The sequence below is a fragment of the Mollisia scopiformis genome (genome assembly GCF_001500285.1).
Source record: "Mollisia scopiformis unplaced genomic scaffold LY89scaffold_11, whole genome shotgun sequence".
Taxonomy (NCBI): domain Eukaryota; kingdom Fungi; phylum Ascomycota; class Leotiomycetes; order Helotiales; family Mollisiaceae; genus Mollisia; species Mollisia scopiformis.
In genome coordinates this window covers 201,989-221,037 of record NW_017263591.1, presented here as the reverse complement: position 1 = coordinate 221,037, position 19,049 = coordinate 201,989, and the positions used below count along the sequence as shown (strand labels likewise).

At 47.6% G+C, this 19,049-nt stretch overlaps 6 protein-coding genes across 6 annotated transcripts; 1 reads left to right on the top strand and 5 right to left on the bottom strand.

The window, feature by feature from the left end:
- Nucleotides 1–1,942: 1,942 nt before the first annotated feature.
- LY89DRAFT_583917 (uncharacterized protein) lies at nt 1,943–3,584 on the bottom strand (the record flags this gene model as incomplete). The annotated part of the gene is made up of 2 exons (XM_018209239.1): nt 1,943–2,781; nt 2,828–3,584. 2 exons carry the CDS (start codon nt 3,582–3,584, stop codon nt 1,943–1,945), a joined length of 1,596 nt encoding a protein of 531 aa, XP_018071678.1.
- A 509-nt stretch (nt 3,585–4,093) lies between these two features.
- Nucleotides 4,094–6,818, bottom strand: LY89DRAFT_733179 (uncharacterized protein; the record flags this gene model as incomplete). Its single annotated transcript, XM_018219769.1, has 6 exons — nt 4,094–5,237; nt 5,284–5,856; nt 5,918–5,942; nt 5,992–6,162; nt 6,276–6,343; nt 6,391–6,818. The coding sequence occupies 6 exons, from the start codon at nt 6,816–6,818 to the stop codon at nt 4,094–4,096; spliced, it is 2,409 nt and encodes an 802-aa protein (XP_018071677.1).
- A 198-nt stretch (nt 6,819–7,016) lies between these two features.
- Nucleotides 7,017–8,759, bottom strand: LY89DRAFT_615346 (IF4E-domain-containing protein). Its single transcript, XM_018210723.1, has 3 exons — nt 8,459–8,759; nt 7,590–8,402; nt 7,017–7,537 (listed from the first exon to the last, which is right to left on the bottom strand). Exons 1-3 carry the CDS (start codon nt 8,485–8,487, stop codon nt 7,351–7,353), a joined length of 1,029 nt encoding a protein of 342 aa, XP_018071676.1. The 5' UTR covers nt 8,488–8,759; the 3' UTR covers nt 7,017–7,350.
- A 644-nt stretch (nt 8,760–9,403) lies between these two features.
- On the bottom strand, nt 9,404–11,144 carry LY89DRAFT_706947 (uncharacterized protein; the record flags this gene model as incomplete). The annotated part of the gene is made up of 4 exons (XM_018217564.1): nt 9,404–9,983; nt 10,033–10,581; nt 10,645–10,869; nt 11,126–11,144. 4 exons carry the CDS (start codon nt 11,142–11,144, stop codon nt 9,631–9,633), a joined length of 1,146 nt encoding a protein of 381 aa, XP_018071675.1. The 3' UTR covers nt 9,404–9,630.
- A 318-nt stretch (nt 11,145–11,462) lies between these two features.
- On the bottom strand, nt 11,463–13,213 carry LY89DRAFT_706946 (flavin dependent monooxygenase-like protein; the record flags this gene model as incomplete). Its single annotated transcript, XM_018217563.1, has 3 exons — nt 13,122–13,213; nt 11,823–13,071; nt 11,463–11,659 (listed from the first exon to the last, which is right to left on the bottom strand). Exons 2-3 carry the CDS (start codon nt 13,027–13,029, stop codon nt 11,463–11,465), a joined length of 1,404 nt encoding a protein of 467 aa, XP_018071674.1. The 5' UTR covers nt 13,030–13,071; nt 13,122–13,213.
- A 127-nt stretch (nt 13,214–13,340) lies between these two features.
- LY89DRAFT_718043 (uncharacterized protein) lies at nt 13,341–18,739 on the top strand. The gene is made up of 2 exons (XM_018218386.1): nt 13,341–13,845; nt 13,895–18,739. Exons 1-2 carry the CDS (start codon nt 13,465–13,467, stop codon nt 18,566–18,568), a joined length of 5,055 nt encoding a protein of 1,684 aa, XP_018071673.1. The 5' UTR covers nt 13,341–13,464; the 3' UTR covers nt 18,569–18,739.
- The last annotated feature ends 310 nt before the right edge of the window (nt 18,740–19,049 follow it).

Genomic DNA, 19,049 nt, shown 5'->3' with positions numbered 1-19,049 from the left:
CTTTCAGCTTTCCATTGTCAACTATACTTTGTCACCTATCAATTCCAATGACAATCAGACACGCTTCCTATCGTTAGCTACACCAGATTGCTACATAAATACCTTGGTCCCGGCTCAAGCATAGCCGGCTCACCCGAGGATCCTCCTACTTAGAGATTCTCTTGGTGGGTGAGAAAGTTGGTGAGAAAAAGTCGAAACTTCTACCGGTTGTTCTTTTATCGTCCTCAAATTGGCGCCTCAGGCGAAAACAGACACTTAAGAACGTGAAGCTGGATGTTCTGAACAGAAAATCGGAAGCGTGGACATATTCACTGTTTACCTGCGAATGTCGAGCTCTCATTCTGATCAAATGGGCGCCTTAGGCGAAAACAGACACTTGAAGAGCGTGGATCTGGACGTTCGGGATAGGAAATCAAAGGCTTGGACGGTATTCACTGTTTCTTTACAAGCATCAAGCTCTTTTTCCGATCCAGATGGGCGCCTCAGGCGAAAATAGACACTCTGGGAACATGAATCTAGACATCTTGAACAGGAATCAGAAGCTTGAATCGTATTCACTATTTTCTCACGAGTGTCGCGATCTCTTTCCAAATTTTCTATAAATAACCCTAGCAATCGTTCCTTGTATCGCTACAAACAAAACAAGGGAGGCAAAGGAGGCAGTAAAGGCAGAAGAGCCGCAACATTCCCAATTACGGTTAAGGTGTGTAGCCAGGAACCGGGAAAGAGCATTGCTTTTGCCATTCCTTTTTTTCTCTAGAACAATTCAGCACATGCCAAACCCCTAGGAGGTGAGGAGTGTACAAACTCGCCATTCGGTGTCAATTGTCGTTGTTGTCAAGTAAATTCCTGTTGTCAACTCTGGGTGCCCTCATACTATACTTCCAAAGAGAGTGCAAAAAAGGTCGCGGAGCAACCTCATGTTTTGTATATCACGAAATTAGTTGAGCCCGAGACCAAGATGACACTTGTGAGCAGCGGCTGTAAGTTATAGGGTTGCAAAGCTTGAGCTCCGCTTTTATCATCAGATTGAAGCACGCTAGTTAACTTTGCAATCCTTGGGAAAACAACGTGCTATATTCACTTGTAGAACCGCTAGATTTCGTATATGGTGTATGAAGTGAATAGGCGATCCGGCATCGGATTCCTAGTGGACTTCAATTCACTGATTTTGGTCGAGGGAGATAATTTTCGAAACTCTGAAGTATAAATACCTATCGAGTCCCCCCCCCCCCAAACTATGTTCTGTACGGAGTACCATGACAAAGATCTTCTAGCAACAGTCGTGCGGAGCCTTTCTTGGTGTGGTGTTAAAGCGCCGGGAAATCAATCAACTAATCTTTCTTGCTCATCACTCCTCACAAAATAATTCAAAGCGCCCTCCGGGAACCAAGCTTTGAAGTGTTATTTATTATACTGCTTCTGTTGTCAAGCCCAACTTCACCGTCATGAGTGAGGAGATGTATCAGATGTTGACAACAATAATACTACCTTCACATCTGAAGTCTGGAATTAAGTTGAAAAGATGTTTCTTCTTAGTGTAGAACATGGTCAAGACTAAGACAGGACATTTCACTATCCAACATTGTGAGATGGCTAAATATAACCATCATCAATACACAATCAATTAGAGACAATGTCCTTTGCGAGGTGGGGACATAGAACTTTCACATATTATCTAGGGAAAGTCGGAGCTATAGGAGATGAGCGCAATGTCCCATGTCTGGTAAGGAGATGATGGCACCTTTTTATGTCCTGATCATGAGAAAAGGGGGAAAACGACAAGATGTCAGTTGTGAGGAGAGAACATAACACTTACCTATGTCCTTTAATCACTGCAGAACGAACAAGACCAGCTAAAATCCCACATGCAGACAGAAAATGGACCTCCGCATAACTTCAAAAACAAAGGGTATCTATTAAACTCTCACTAGTCTATAAACTACTCCAAAAAGCACCTATCCCCAACCCACTTCGCAAACCACACACTCCTAACATCCACCCCTCTCCAAAACAAATCACTAACCCAAAACGTAACCGGCAAAAGCACTGTACCAGCCAGTACCAATCCCCCACCAAACCCGAATCCGCCATTCTCCCATCCACCCGTGATATCCATCGCCTTCGGGACGATCCATTGCCCTAATGTGAACAGGACTTGGCCGTGCAACATATACAACGAGAAGGAGATATCGCCCAGATATTGCGCGAACGAAGTTGTGAAGATAGATTGGAGGAATGGAGCATTTTCGAGGGCGAAAATGAGGATTACGCCTCCGATGCAGGGCCAGAAGCCGTCGGGGTTGTGGAGATATTGGGTTGGGAGCCAGGACATGATGGTTTTGTAGCCTGGGCTGGTGGAGGAGAGGTTCTGGGGTTGAGCACCGAGGTAGAGGCCTGCGATGAAGAGGAGGGTCCAGAAGATTTTGGACAAGAGTTGAAGCGGGACTTTGATCTCTGGGAGCTTTTCGTCGATGAATTCAAACTTGGAGGGGCCGGGATGAGTGTTGCGGATTAAGGAGACTTGCGCGAGGAGAGTACCGCTGAGAAAAGTGGCCCATTCCCAGCGTGAGTGGTGGTGAGCTACGTATATGAGGAGTAACAGAGAGCCGACTTTTGCCCACGTCTTGCATCGAGATATACCCAGAACTGTGGCGAAGACTAGCATAGAACCCATCCATTCCACTGGGATCGTCCATAAATTATTGATATTGTACTTCGAGTTGCTGGGGGCGCCGAAGCGGAATGGATCACATAGTTGTATGGCATCTCCAAACCAGTCTGTAATCCGTTAGCAATATTCGATCACAACAGGGACAACATATACCCCAGAACTGCTCCATGAATGTGCCCTCGGGATACGGCAGAGGCTGTGATCTCGCAAAATGTTGTGCAGCCTCCACCTCAGTATGGTCCCAATGTCCCGGTAACAGCGTCCAGACAGCACCTCTAGCTAAAAGAAATGCAATGAACGTCGAAGCAATGACTGGAATGTGCAGACGAATCCATCTCCGAAAGACCGAGCTAGCCAACGAGTCTAAAAGTTTATCCTTCTCTCCTGCTCTGGCCAGCTTCAGAACTTGGAGCGAAAGCACGTTTCCTGAGATGATAAAGAAGATTATAACCATGAATCGTCCAGAATGAATGACCCTCACGAGTGGAAACAGGAAGAACCAATCGTGAGATCCCGGCTCGCCCGTATGCCAACCGTCTTGGGAAGAAGCTGTGAAGTTAATTGCATAGTGGTGGAATACCACGAACAATGCTGCAACACCCCTCAATCCGTCCAAATAGCTCGTGGGATATAATTTTCTCGGTTTCCTTCTCGACCAGACGAAGCTTGGGATAAGAGCCAACAATAAGGGTATCAGCAGACGCCATATTGCATACACATTGATGGAAATCTCGAAGGTGGGAGTCGTCTGCCATGTAATGAAAGGGGTCCTTCGATGTAGTGTTTCGTGGGGTCGAGTAGGTTCGTCGTCTGAGGTTCTGCTGGGCGTTACTGGCAGAGGAGAATACTCGACATCAGGACCCCTTTCTTTCCTCCCATATCGACTCCAAAGAGCTGCCAACGTCTCCATCCCTCGGGATCTGGCGAACGAGTGTTGAGGAAGAGAGCATCATGGCGATACGAAAGTTCATACTCGCACAATTTCTTAGTTCAGCTGCCAAGATGTCGCTCCAGAAGGGACGGCGACCAGAGAGCGTTACATTTGAGAGCAGCCCCACCACTGGCCTATGATAAGGAACGGATCAACGCTGTGGCTTCGGTAATTTTAGCTTTCTCGTGTTGGCTCAGGGGTTCACTGCGGGTGGAAGCAGTGAAAAGTTCCAGGCTTGATAGCTTCCTAACTATTTTTGATACAGCGAGTGTTAGTGGCTGCGCGTTGTGGTAAACCAGTGACAGAGACGCGCCTCGGCCTCGAGAAATGTCAGCTCAGCATTTGCTTGAACGCCACAACATGGGACTCGATCATCAGTGAGCCGCCTTGTCGTCTTAAACGGGAAAGTAGTCAACCCTTGAGAAAATCGATCGATAAGCTTAATCGAATTCCTGGATCCGATGCTTTGTCTCTGCTGTCAACTTGTGTCAAGGTCTTCGCTTCCTTACATCGTCGGACTTGATGTTCAGGAAATTTAACCACCTCTTTCTCCGCTCTATGGCGTACAGTTGCTGTTGGCCCAAAGGCGATGCTCCATAGCGAAGTAATAAATCCGACATCTCCTGGTTTTTATTCAAAGTCGCCCAATACAAAGCGGATTCTCCTGTGATGTTTGTGGTATCTGGACTTGCTCCACGCTCTAGGAGGAGGTTTGCAACATCTATATGATCTCGATAAACTGCTACGTGGAGAGCCGAAGCTCTGGCCCGTCCACCCAGGGCATCGATGTCGATATCCTTCTCAGTGTCAAGTAGCAATCTGGTCACTTCGAGAAGTCCGAATGATGCCGTATAATACATCGGCTGCGTGCTGGCGACATCGTGAAATGACGCTTCTGGTATAAGCAGCCCTACCCAGAATGCAAAATTGCCTCCATTGGGCAACTTACTGGTGGCAAATAATGCTTGAATCAAAGATCTCATGGTCTCATCCATGGACTCTTCGGGATCACCTTTCTCCTTCCCAAAGTATAATGGCCAGTACTTTGCAGCATGCCGCAAGAAAGGAAATAGTTCTAAGCTCTCGAATATGTTTCTTTTGTTGTTCACATTACCAAACTCAGGCGCCATCAGATACGCTACGCATGCCTGACCGAGCCTTCGACGTGCCGATCGATGTGAGAAGTAGAATTGAGATAAGACTTCAGGTTTTGGGCGAGCGAAATACTCAGCGACGGAAGCGTGAGCCAGCCTCAAAACTGTGACTGGTTCCTCGAAGTTGTCATAGAAGTCTAGCTGAGACGCTTTGGTTGTCGTTATCAATGAGGAGCAAAGCGACAATATGCTCCGAGGATCGATAGGCCTGGCGTCAGGGTCAAACTTGGCAGGTGTGGAATCAAGATCCACCGCCAGTATGTCGACAATCTCCTCTACACTCAACAATTCTCTAGTCGCTATGAGTGCTTGCAAAACTTTTGAGGCTTCTGGCTGACAATTGGAGGGAATATCATGCAAAATCTGGTCGTAGGTTCCTTCGAGATCCTGCGGAAAGTCTGTGGATAATGCTTTACGGACAGCTGCCACTGACAAGCATTTTTGCAGCATGTCTAGCTGACAAACAACCCATTGGAACCTAATTTGCCTCTTAGCTAGTCTACTTCATGCAGACAGCCACTTACATTCCTGCCTCGCCTCGTACAAGCTTCTCCATAACTTGGTTTCGAATGTCTAGGGGCCATTTGGAGAAGTTTTGATCGTGCATAAGCCTGTCGGCTAAGTAAATATGAATATCTCCGTTCAAGTTGCATTCATGAAGACAAATTCTGTCTGAAGTGAGAGTCATGATAGAGTCCGCGATCTCAGGAAGTTGTCGGCTAGTCACAAGAATGTGCAGTTGTGGAACATTCCACGATTTGAGGCGATGGATGAATTGCAAGGTCTCGCCAAGATTGGAGCTCTCGTCCAAAGCGTCGAAGACAAGGTAGACATCGTGAAAAGCCCAAACAAGTGACTGTAGTACCGACAGAAAGGCTTCTTCATCAATGGTTCTCCGGCCATTCTGTCGCATGCCATATAGATCTGCGAGAGGTGCGGGTATGGTCGAACATTGGGACGACAGTTGTGTGATCAAAGAGCGTATGAGAGAAGTGGTGTCTTGTTTTTGGGGACCGTTCAGGTCGTAGTAAAAATAAGCCAGCCCTACCGACTGGTCTTGTTGTGTATAGCGGATGAGCTGTTCAATGACAGTGGAACTGTGCTTATCTGTCAAAATCTGAAATCATCCCCAGCATGTGGGAAGGCCGTGCAACTGACCATAGAACAGTCTTTCCGCAGCCAGCTAAGGCAATATCAATTCATGATCTGGAAATACAGGTGCAGTGACTCACGAATGCCATACAGCCAGAAGAAAGATTTTCTATTATAGAGCCAGCTATCATATTGCCGACTTGTCAGCAGCCATGTTCCGGTAGAGCTCTGTCTCTTCTTTCGATTGAGAGCGTGGTTGGCAAATGGATCTGGTGCAGCGAGCCACTTGAAAATATCTTGACGTGTCTGATCTGTGTTGAAGAATGAGTAAGAGATGGAAAACAGTCTCAAACAAGAGAAAGATGCAAGCTTGATGTCGGGACGAGAAAGATTGGCAAGACTAGAATGGAAGGCGAGCGACTACCGAGGGCATGCTTCTGAAACATATCAGTCAAGTCTCCTAAATCCTCTTGGATAGCGAGGCTCAATGTCCTGTATATGTTTAGTAAATGCTTGTTGAGCTTAAGACAGAAACTTACGCTTGATCCGCCGAAATCGCAAGCAACATCGTGCTCTTATACCTTTCCAGCCCCGCCAAAGCCCTCTTCATCTCCCCTTCTTTCAACGGCCAAACCAAGCCCCTCCTCAGCTTCCTCCAACCTTTCTCCGGCTGCAATTTTCCTTCCAATCTGATCAACTCATTCAGACAACTTTCCAATGTTCCTCTATCCTTGGCCAACACCTCGATGTTGCTCAGCCTTGCCCGATCCTCACCTGACTCTGAAGTTTCGACGAGGCGTAGAAGGCTTTCCAAGACGTCTTTGAGCGCGTTGAGAGATTCGGTGATCTGTACTACTTCACGAGAAGCGGATGCGACGCCAGCGCGGTAGTCGTAGCATACTGAAATTACCGAGGTTGTGATTTGGAGAACTGCTATGAGCGTGCCCGTGAGACTAAGCGGGTCCATACTGCAGATATATTTATGAGATGGTCTTGATGAAGATAGCCTCACTTGGGATTTCACTTTAGGCAATAGGCCATGTTTCTAAGTCAGGGCATGCACAACATAATGGAGAGGCGGTGAGAAAGAGGCAAGAGGAAAAGATGATGGGATTTAGAGCAAAGTTAAGGTGGTGCACGGCCGCTTTGTGGCTGAAGTCAACCCGCGCTATTCGTCCTTATCCTGGATACAGTCTTGTCACAAAGTAATTCTCGAAAACAAGACATTGTATTCGGTCAGGTGTATCTTAATCTTGCTTGGACAGCGTTATGCGCAAACAAAGCATCACACCTCAAGTCTTGTAGACTTTCGTCTTATTGTACAACACAAAAACCATCCACCGTTGCTAAACCCAGTGGAGATATGAATCTCCGCCATAGCCAAGTCATCGCTTTTCCCATTCAATGCAACCCAAATACTTGTACAACCAAGGTCATTCGTAATCAAGAAAATCCGTCGTTCCAAACCCATTGTAAGGTCTAGATCTGTTGTAGGTTAATCATGCGTTTTGCTTCTTGTCGGTGATTGGAGTAGAAGCGTGCTCATTGTCCTTGTTTCCGTTTCGCTGGTTGGATTTCTCCTTCCGCTGCTCGTCGATCGCGATTCGTTGGGCCATGCTTGTGTCGTGGCTCTTCCATTCGACCTTTGTCTCTGGGGGGAAGTTCAACATACGCTTCATAGTCTCCCTAGGTGATTATTAGCATGTGTTCACACTTAGATCAATTCTGCAAAGCGTACCTGATTTTGAGAACCCTGCCGCCATCTCTACAGGTCCAAATGCTGAGGATATCTTCGCCATTCCTAACACTAAGCACGGCTCCACAAAGCTCCTCGCTTGCCTCTGCGAATTGATCACCGACAATTGCAAGGACAAGATCCTCCCAGTATCTGTCCGCAACCCCCTTCTTGAGTCTCACGATCCACTTGCCACCCTTCTTATTCTCCTCATCCTCCCAGACTGGTCGAATGCCTCTCTTGAAGATGTGATAGTCGGACACGAGAGGTAGGGTAGAAGGTCTGGCTAGTCGTGAATAGACCTTCCAGAAATCTTCGACGTTATCAAAACTTCCTGTTTCGTGTAAAGTTTTCTCGTACTCGACGAATCCGTTCGACTTGGAAATCGGAGGACGGAACCAGAACGCCCAGCTATGCCTCAAATTGTGTGCAGAAGGTTGTGTGGAGGTTCTGGATTCGGTGAGAGATGCTCGCGAAGGTTTTGAGCTAATGTCCTTGACTTGTTTCTCAACAGTGGGAGTCTTGGCAGAGCTTCCTATGACACTACTGTAGTCTAAACCACCTCCTGGAGTTTTGGGGACCTTCGATGAACCGAAAGCTGCGAAAGCGCCAGATCCTAGACCAAATGCATTGCTTGCGCCAGCGGTGGGAGAGGCAAGAGAGGTGGTCGAAGGCGACATGGCGCCGAACGGGTTCTTATTACTATGAGAGGAAGTATCGGTGGTTCGTCTGCCAAGGGAGAATCCCCTGGCTGGATGGTCATTGTTAGGAGGGCCGCCATTTGTCGTAGAGGTTGAGAGGGAGAGTTTATTGGTACTGGTGATTTCACAGTTAGTTTTGCGCTTGGTGGAGAGAATGGTGAGAGAGTGTACTTGGCACGGCGACCCCATAGACCATCCATGAGGAGAGACGGCGAAGGAACTAGAGTTTGTAGTTATTCTGCAAAAGCGCCTGTCCTTCACAATACAAAGCTGCCGAGTAACGAGTGTCGTCGATAGCTGTTTCGACAAGGGATTGCGATGGGGTGTTTTCCAGAAGGTTTTGGGGCGTCGCGTCAAGGCACAGTAGTTGCAGGTGAGTTGTATTATCGTCGCAGGATGCTAAGTGATGGTATTATGGTGTGCGAGTGTGTATTATGTTCAATTGTCCTAGATTTGAAAGATGATTGCTGTACCCAAAGCACTACAGGAGAAATCGATGGCTGCTCTAAGGTTAAGCGGGGCCTATGAAAAAGATGTTGACTATTCCTGAAAGAGCTAGCCTATTCGAGACAACTTTATCGCCTCAAAAAATTGTTCACTTCTTCTTCTTCTTCTTTAACAGCAAGACCTCCAACTCAAATCTTCGACAGCTTGAAATCATTCCAACTCAGCTGGCGACTCCGATGAGGGGTCGAGATTATTCACCACTCTAAAACCATCGTCACGAGGGCCCCTCTTCTGGCGCGCTCCATGATGCGATGATGACCTACAGATGGGAACATACACATATTTTAGACTAGCTTTGGTGACTTCGTATGTAGAAATCTCCTTCTTCTCTCCAACAAATTTTATGATGAAAACACAACTCTGGTAATATGATACAACCGTTTCTGCTTTGCATGCCCTGGTTGCGCGTGAGATCTTCATTGGCAATATCTGAATATTTCACCCAGACTTCAACGTTCGCATGACGAGCCAAACCCCCATTGCTAACTCATCTCTTTCAAATCAGTTTCAATACATTCGACTAGACTATTCGTGGCGACTCCGCGCACATCACCTCCAAGATACAGGAGATCGCGAAGTGAACTCTCAATGTTCCGCATGACCGTGAATGTACCCGCTCTAAAGATGATCTGTTTGGATACCAGAGTTTGAAGTGCGGAAAACTTTGATGAGTTTGTGGCTTTGAGCTATGAGTACAAATTTGATGAAGGCCGAGCACTAAGTCCCCCCAAGAGACTCATCACCGCTTCCGTGTCCAATCTATCCCGTCTATCGTTTTTTCCGTCCCGTCTATTCGTATGTACAAACAAAAAAGTGCCTCGAGATGGCGACGCTCATTACTCTGTTTTCGCAAAGAAATATATCTGACTATTCTTCTCTGTCTCCTCCACATACTTACATATACGGTGGTTCTTCCAGAAAGCCCACATGTACGGTGTCTTGAAGTCGCTCTGGTAATGAATACCCATTACTTTCTTCACAGCTGCTGTAGCTTCGATAGCGTGATAGAACGGGATGCGAGAGACGTGATGATGCATGACATGAGTCTCGATTGCACCATGGAAGATGACTCGGCCAATAAAGCCAAAATCTCGGTCAACCGCAGACGCTGCTCCTCTCAGAAAGGTCCAGGTCTGATTAGGGTAATATGGAATTGATACGTCGGTATGCTGGAGATATGTTATAGTAACTGTTGTTTGTCAGTAAGTCCTTCGTCCAGCTTGTATCAGAATACTCACGAATCCAGTGATTCGTCCACATCCAAGGAAATCCATAAAATAACATCATATTCCAAGCTCCAAAGTATTGCACAAGCCCCCACAGGGCAAACATAACAGCTCCAATGCCAATGTCTGAGGTTAGTATATCCTGGGTGTTTTCAGGCTTGAAATTTGGACCGTCGCCTCCAAGATAGAAATGGCTCCTCTTCCACCATGGCGCCTTAGCCATTCTCTCCAAAGCAAAATTGTTGATGGTAAGATAGAGTGGCCAAGCAATAATCTGATGAAAGAACAGATGGACGAGGGTAACAACAGGCATATCTTCAATATAATCCCACGCCTCGCTATGGGACTCTCTTGCCGCTTGGTACGCTTCTTTGATGTCAGGGACGAAGGCAATATCTTTGTCTAGGTTATTTGTAGTCTTATGGTGCGTGGAATGGGTGATGCGCCACGAATGGAATGGGACCAGAAGTAGCGAATGCATGATGAGTCCAGAAATGTTGTTGAATGCCTTGGATTTAGAAAGGGCTCCATGTCCACATTCATGAGCGAGCTCCCAGAGCCCTGAACGAGAAATCAAAATCAGTACAAATCATTGCAGTACTGCCAAGAAACATCAAAACTAACCAGTGAACACGAGACCTTGAACAAATGCATATGAAGCCCAGGCGAAACCTCGGAGGTAGGGGTACGGAATGCTGGGGATCTGCGTTGCAATACTCACCAAAATGAGGACGAAGAAAAAATCCCTGAGGATATAATATAATGAGAGGAGTGTGTTGGGCTGAAGGCAGTGAGGCGGGATGTTGTCGTAAATCTCCTTTATAGTGTACTCGGGAGGCACGAATGCGGCTTGTCGTCCGGTTTCCTCGGAGCATAGATTTGCTCCATCGGCGGGAGGATTGGGGAAGGCCATCGGTTCGTGAAATTCTAGAAGACTGCTGCTCTTGGTTATAGGAGACAAGTTAAGGGTTCGTTGTACTTATGGGCGTCGAAGATCACAATCTTATTGGAAAATTCGTCGAGGCCGTGCTTTTGTTGTACGTTTGGAGCTAGCATACGATATGCATAAAAGATGACGAGGCTATTTCACATTTTCTATTAATACGGTAGTAAGGATCCAGCATGTGGGTTGCGTGGATGGTGTTGTGAGACATTGTGATAGGATGGGCAGGTTTTTGACGTGCGAATGAATCCTGATTGTTGAGGAATGTGCAATGACTGCTATCACGTGTTTGGGGCGGAGTAATGGCAAATGTTTTGAAACGTTTCATCAGCCCTTATTTGGTATGTCACGACATATGAAGATTGTCCAAAAAGTTTGAGGAGTGCTTTGGATCAGTTCACTTGCTCTGTGCACTAGCGTTGGACCCCTATCACGTGTAATGCAATACCCTTGCGTCTTCTATTTCAACCTTTATGTTAATATCATGGAGTCGTGTGGTCTAGGAATATTCTTCAAAATGGAAGCCCAGCTCCTCCAATGTCGTTGCCTTTCCTCCCGTCTCATTGAACCTCTTTTTCACATCAATGTAGATAGAGCGAAGCCATCGCTTTCGCTCATCCCAGAAAGGAGGCTCTTTCGAGAAACCGTTCTCGGCTGTCATAACCCAATCATGAAGGTAATTAATATATTCAGCATCTGAAATCCCACGGTCTCAAAGTCAGCATGTTTTTTTCTTCGCGGTTTCGGAGAGCGAATGCTCGAGGGGGCGTGGGACATTAACAAGCATGCATCTGCAGAAGCATCAAGTGAAGTTGAAGAGGGCAAAGCAGAGGGACTTTTGCATGAACGGTCTCCTTACCTTTCGGATATCCGTAAACATGAAAAGCCGTGCCTTCTCCTAGCTCGTCGACTCTACTTCTCTCCCATGCTTCCATCTCCTCGGTAGTGAGGAGGGATATGTTATTCGACCATACTTTCGCTATTGCCGCTCCTTGCGCTTCTGACAGTGGGAAAGGGATGATCTTTTGACTCAGCGCTGTAAAAGCAAGTGTTGGATGGGCTATATTAAAAACTTGTTGCCAAAGTCCAATGGTCCGACGTCCTGTTGCAACCAAGGGAGGTTCAAGCGATTTCATGAACGGATATGAATAGAGATAGCCTGTGCAGTATATGATCGCATCGACATCCTTCTCGACTCTGCCATCTTCGAATCGCACTCCTCGATCATCAATCAAGAATTCTGCAATAGTAGGGACTTCTTCCTTTGTGTCTACGCCGATTGGAAGCTCCGCCGGCTCTCGAACCGAGTTGAGAAGTGGAGTCTTACACACAGCGCTGATTTGATTCCCAATGTCCAAGCCAGAGGCTGCATTCCCGACTACAATGACTTTCTTACCGGCATATGATGCCGGTGACCGATATATTTTGGAATGGGATATGACGGAAGGGTAAGTGGTACCGAACTCTTTGACTCCAGGCACGTCAGGAATCCATGGTACTGAGTAATGGCCATTGGATACCACGATAGCATCATACTCTTTACATGACTCCTCCTCGGTCACCGTCGACTTGGCAACCAGAGTCCAATGATCTTGGTCATCCACCCGTGTAAGCTTAATATCTTCCACTTGTGTGGAGAAATTGATGAGATGTCGTATATCTTGAGAATACTTGATCAGATATTTCTGCACATCTTGCCGGCTTGGATAAAGCAGAGATTCTGAAGGAAAATCCAGGTCCGAAAACTGCATTAAGTTCTTTGGAATATTTGTGTTTAAACGTTCATACATCGGATTCGAGAATATTGGAGCAGCTGCATCCTTCGGCCATACTGGCTTCGCGGGAGAAACATGTGGAGACGTCTGAGGCACAGGGACTCTTTCGGCCAAACTTGGAGTATAATTCCATACTCCTCCTACTTCTGCCTGTTGCTCGTAAATATCAACAGTATCAAAGACTCTCTCGGCTACGAGATACTTTGCTGCTGCGAGGCCTGTTGGCCCGGCCCCTATAACAGCGATTCTCTTGACGTTGAAAGGGCCATTTGGCCTCAAGACTGATCCCATGGGCAGTTCAAGTCGAATCTGAGCAAGAATGGGGCTCCACTGCTGGGGCCGTTCAGATGTACACGGTATCAAAGCAGTATGGATGAGCTTACACGCTAATCGAAGATGAATAACAAAATGCAAAAGTCCTATCAATTGAATTACAATGTAGAAACACAAATATATACAGAGAAGAAAAGATGAAATTTAAAAGGTGAATTTAATATGAGGTGATCAGTAGTGGGGCAGGTCTGAAGGTGAGGGTCGGGATCGGGATTTTCCCGCTTTGTTGCAATTGGCAGCGCGTCATAAATTCCATCCATAAATTCCACCATAAATTCACAGCGCGTTTGCGCACCACAACCACGAATAACTACCCTGCAGATATCGAACACGCTGTTGACAGGCACTCTGTATGGTCATGGTTGATCTGCTCCGCAAGAAACTGCCTACACCATGGCGGTGGACACCAACGGCTTGAGCGCGATGGAAACCGCACACATACCTATCGCGCAACTCACTCCTCTGTTGGTTGCGCCCGCGACGAGATCAATCAAAGCTGTTGTCACTCTCACATGGCCTTACAGCTCTGCGACTGGGTCTATCGCCTTCCTGCTATCAGAGCCAGACTTCCGTTTGCGAAGAACGAGAGGACAAGTTCGTGTGCAGTTCGCAGGAGCCAGTGCGAAGAGTATTGCGAAAGCGGGCATTGCAAGCGGCGATGAGGTCACACTATGTTTAGATGGGGTAGAATGGCTAGAGAATCAAAATGATGCTGGGACGCCTGGCAGAGGTGTAGAAGTCGAACTCAAGTTCACAGAGAGACTTCACCTTCAGGTAAGGTCTTGCCAGCTTCATGCTACCGCCATCGCTAACCTCGATCCAGTTCAAGCAAGAAGATGCCTCAGAATTAATCACGATCGATATCGATCATCCTCCGCCGGATCCTGAGACTGCACTTGTCTTTGCGAGAATCCCAACCCCAGAACCTTCACCTCCAAGCCCTGTCACGAATGGCACGTCTATTCCTTCAAGTACAATATTAGAAGCCGATGATGAATGGTCCTCACCAGCTTTTCTTAAGCGGGCAAGAACTTCGTATGGCTCACTTTTCGACTCGGACTATGACCCATTCTTGGAAGATGGCACAGTCCAAGGGAAAGGAAGAAAGCGGACCAGGTTGAGCTCTGTATGGAGATACAGCAGCCGCTCACCAACACCAGAAGAGGCAGAAAGTCAGGCGACGAATCAAGTTTCCCCAGAGCCACTACCAAAGCTCGCGCCAACTATGATGGACGAAGCATGTCAAACAGTTGGTTTGGAGGTCGGGGTCGCAGCGGAGACTTTGGCAGATTTCGCAAGGCAAGCTACCAATGTTGGCTCCACTCCATACTCACAGATGAATGGTGCTCAGCCGCCAGAGATAATTTCATCCAGTAGTCCAGCTCAGGTAGCCCAAGAACCAGAAGATGTTGCGATGCCTCCCCCAAGGATACATACACAGCAAACAAATTTCACATCCGACGAAGCAATGAACTTCAATCAGGAACCTCCCTTGTCCCCGAGACTTCACCCTATACCTTCCGACAACCTGCCACTTGTATCTCCTCTAGTTTCGCACTCTAATGGTTTCAACTTTGGCCAACTGGGACAGTCCACTTCAGATAATGCGCCCAATCAGTTATCGGTTCCAAGTAATCATGCTGCCCCAGACGAAGAAGATGAGGAAGACATATATGGAGCCAGTCCAGTTAGCCACCGCAGCAATGTCCCGAGGTATGGATTCAATGGCTTTCAGGAACCACCTGGTGGAGGCCAAACTGCAAAATTTCCAGCTATTGCTGGCCCTTATGCGATTGAAGATCAATATGGCCACTGGCAGAACGCCAATGCCCAACTTAGGCAATCTGCATCACCATCGAAGCATGACGAGTATCACGACAGCGAGCCACAAATAGGCCAATCATATAACATCGAGAATCACAATCAGCATAATCTTGGTCTTGCCACTTCTCATGACCGAATGTCCACAGAACAGTATCCGGAAATTGATCCTCAATTGGCAGATGGTGTTCGATATCCAGAGCTGTCACACAACAAAGACGATCTAGCAGTTGAGGAGCCTATTTATCGTCCTCACCTTGCACAATCCTCAGCTATGTCACGGTCCCAAAGCGCTCTGTCTCATAGTGCTCGATCTCAGAGTGTCCAATCACCAGTTGTTGACCTCACCGAAGACAGTGATGAGAATGAGGAAGAGGAGGAAGATCAGGAAGATCAGGATGCCCCAGGCGAAGACGACGACTCTCTAGAAGGATCTGAAATTGTAGATGATGGACTTGTTCCTGTCTACACCTCTCGACACGTGAGTCGGCAAACAGAAGCACGGAGTGACCATCGTCTCCAAGAGGACCATGAATCTAACGATGGCGATGAAAGTGGCTCTGAGGCGGAGGGATCGCAGGAACCTGAAGACGAGAATCTGTACTATATGGAGAATGATGCGGACGAAGATCCTGAAAATCCTGCAGGTCCCGACGAGTATCCCCGTTATCGACGAACTCCAGAAGCCATTAACGGCGCCGTTGATGATGACGGATTCGAAGAAGACGAAGAAGGTAGCTTTGACGAAGAGGAAGAGCAAGAAGAGAGCTATGATGAAGACGATATGCAAGACGAGGATCCACCTGGACCGCCTGTTGTCATTGACTTGCTTTCATCCGACGACGAAGACGAGCCAGCTGCTACCATTCCTAGTACTCATCAAACGTCGCATTCCCAATTCCAAAGCGCGCCAGCAGACTCGAGAGAGTGTGAAGAAAGCGATGAGGATGAAACGGATCAAGAAAATGACGTGCCATACCACGAACGAGAAGAGATCAGGACTCATATTCAACGTGATCCTCCACCTCAGGCCTATTCAGGCGAGGATTTGTTCGACGAAGATTATGATGAGGAAGACCAAGAGGAGCTTGTCAGCGATCGGGATGCTGCAGATCGCCATGGCGATCCCGCTCGTATAGTGGAAGGGCATAAACATGAAGCAGCTTCACAAAGTGGTGAATCAGAGGAGGAGGAGGACGAGAGCGATGGTTCCGAAGATGAAGATTTAATGGACGAGGATGATAGCCATGGTGTCGATGCTGAGGATGAGCCTCGAACGCCCGAAAGCAGACGAGCACCAAGTTCCATACCCAACGACATTGCAAAGAAGCCTGCGGATGAGAAATCTGTCGAGGAGAAGCCGCAATCGTCTGGTGGACCATCATTGTTTCCCAGGATGTTCAATCTAGACGGTGCGACCGATGAACCACTGTCCCCAAGACTTTCCTATCCCACGCTTCCCAACGAGGAGCCATCACCATCCAATGCCCACGGTGGAGAACGTGGGTCCGAGTCTCAAGAACAAACGGAGCTATTCGTCCAACATACCAACGGACAACTTCCGACTCCTGATATCTCCCAGCCAATAGAGAAGATGACAGTCACCGACACATCCTTCACCTCTACGACTGCACACACATCTGAGATACACATGGAGGTCTTGGAAGAGAATCGTACCATTACAGAAGTGGATACGTCTACCGAGGTTCAGGTTACAACTCATGTATCTTCAATTGACATGGAATCGCACGCTTCAGCCGATCTGAGACCTTCTCAAGATGACGTGGATATGGAGGCGCTCAATGAGAGCGAATTGCATGATGCCAACGACGAGAACACTGAGAAGACCGAAGTTCTGACATCTCTCGCTAAATCTGAGGATGTTGATTCTGTGATGGACGAGGAATCTGCTGAAGAGATGGAGGACGTTCAGTCCAGTCAATCTGCTGGGCACGATGATAATATCGCGGTCAATCCACCTGCCGAAACCAGAAGAAGCCCAAACACTGGTGAGCACGAGCACATTCAGAACAACGACACCAGCTTAATGCATGAAACTGTCGATGCAGAGGAGCATGGCGAGCACCCTCTGGATGTTGAAAGCATGCCGAAAGACGAAGCCGGTGAGGACTCTGTCGAGGATGCCTCCGATCAAGAATCTAGCGAGAGCGAAGAGGTAGTAGAAACAGTTGAGCCACTGGGACCAACTGTCACTACGAGAGCTGCGGCTCATGCAGCGGCAGAAGCAAACGGCGATCCTGAGGAATGTAGCGAGATCGAGAAAGAGGCAGACACTGTTGAGGAGCAGTTTCTGGCCGTCACTACTAGAGCGGAGACTCATGCCCTTGAAGAAACAGAGCACGCGAATAAGATCGACCAGGAGGTGGAAACTGCCGAGCAACCAGGGCCGACAGTTACTACCAGGTCTTCCGCTCATTCTGTCGTGGAAGCAGGTGGGATCAATAATGAAGCCAGCAAGATCGAGCAGCAGATGGAAACCGAACCAATCGAGCAACTAGGGCCGACTGTCACCACGAGATCTGCAGCCCATACTCTCGCCGAAAGCGACAAAGCCAATGAGGAACCTAGTGAGGTTGAGGAGGCAGAAGCTACTGAACAACCAGGACCATCTGTCACTACGCGGTCTGCGGCCCATGCTCTTGCGGATGGTGCTATTGAACAGACCGATAAGATCGAAGAAGAGACAGAAACTCCCGAGTTGCCAGGACCGACCGTCACCACGAGATCTGCCGCTCATGCTCTCACGGAAGCGGACGAAGCCGGTGAAAAAGAAGTTGACGCATCGATTGCGGAAGAAAAGACCTCTGAACCTGCCCAAGACCAGCAAAAACATGTTAAAATTGTGATCGAGGAGCCGAAATTTACTTTGCAGCATCCTAGAAGAAGTCACCGGAGAGTCAAGTCCACCACGTCCACTGCAAAAGATGACGAAAATGTTCGTCCAGTTACGCCCATCAAAATTCAAACCACAACCCAGCTGGACAAGAAAACACCCGAGCCACGCTCTCCAATGGTGGTTATTGATGCCCACGCAACCCCAAAAGGTCATGATGCTAGTATTGAGTTAGCTCTTTCATCGCTCGAGTCGCCCTCAAAGCAGACTCACGATCTTAGAAAACCTCCCGTGGCAGACCTGAAATTACGACTTTCGCGAGCCCTGCGTACGGAGTTGAGTGAGTTCACCGCACTGAAAGTACTTCGATATCACATGAACCAGAAGTTGGACATCCTAGCTGTCGCTACAACAACTCCACCAGAGCCACAGCGAGCAAAAGGTGGCCCCAGGCATTATCAGATTGCCTTTAACATTACCGATCCGTCGATAGCCCCCAGTGGCGTAACCGAGGTGCAAGTTTACCGTCCCTACAGTCATGCCCTGCCTACGATATCGGCTGGTGATGGTATTCTGCTCCGGAATTTTCAAGTCACATCGGTTCAGAAAGGTTTTGCTTTACGATCTACTCAAGACGAGGGAAGCAGTTGGGCCGTATTCAAAGATGACAACGAACCAGAGATGCGTGGTCCTCCAGTGGAATACGGAAATGGAGAGAAGAATCATATCATAGCTCTGAAGGTTTGGTATGCGTCATTAGATGATGTCGCAAAGGCAAAAATCAACAGAGCGAATGGTGATAAGGCTGCAGCGGGGCGTTGAAGGGCATTGTTATGGTGTTATGACTGAGCATTTTTGTACGGTTAGGGGGGGGTATTTGCAGCATATGGATTCAGGGTGTGGTGGGTGTATGTATGAATATCCCTTGGCCTTCGATGGTTTCAGATACGATTGAGCTAAACTCAATACAATGCATTGCCTTCTTATGGCCATTCTTGGCTGTTAAAGTATGTCTCTAGTTGCTTGTGTGGTCGTTGCGAGTGTCAGAGAGATATCTTCCTGGATGTGAAACCGTAGTCATTTGCCAGCACAAACAGCCAAACCTTCACTGTCTCGTTAATTTCCCACTTGTCACTCCCATCCATAGAGACGAAGTCCTTCCAATATCGCTACCATAAGCCGGGTTTAACCTTCAATTTTGCACAATTAGTCGAAGAGCATGAGTAAGGTCCATTTAAGTGTTAGTTCCAAAGAAAGCTTGAAATACCCTAATAAAAATAAATCTGATAATTTTCTTGTACGA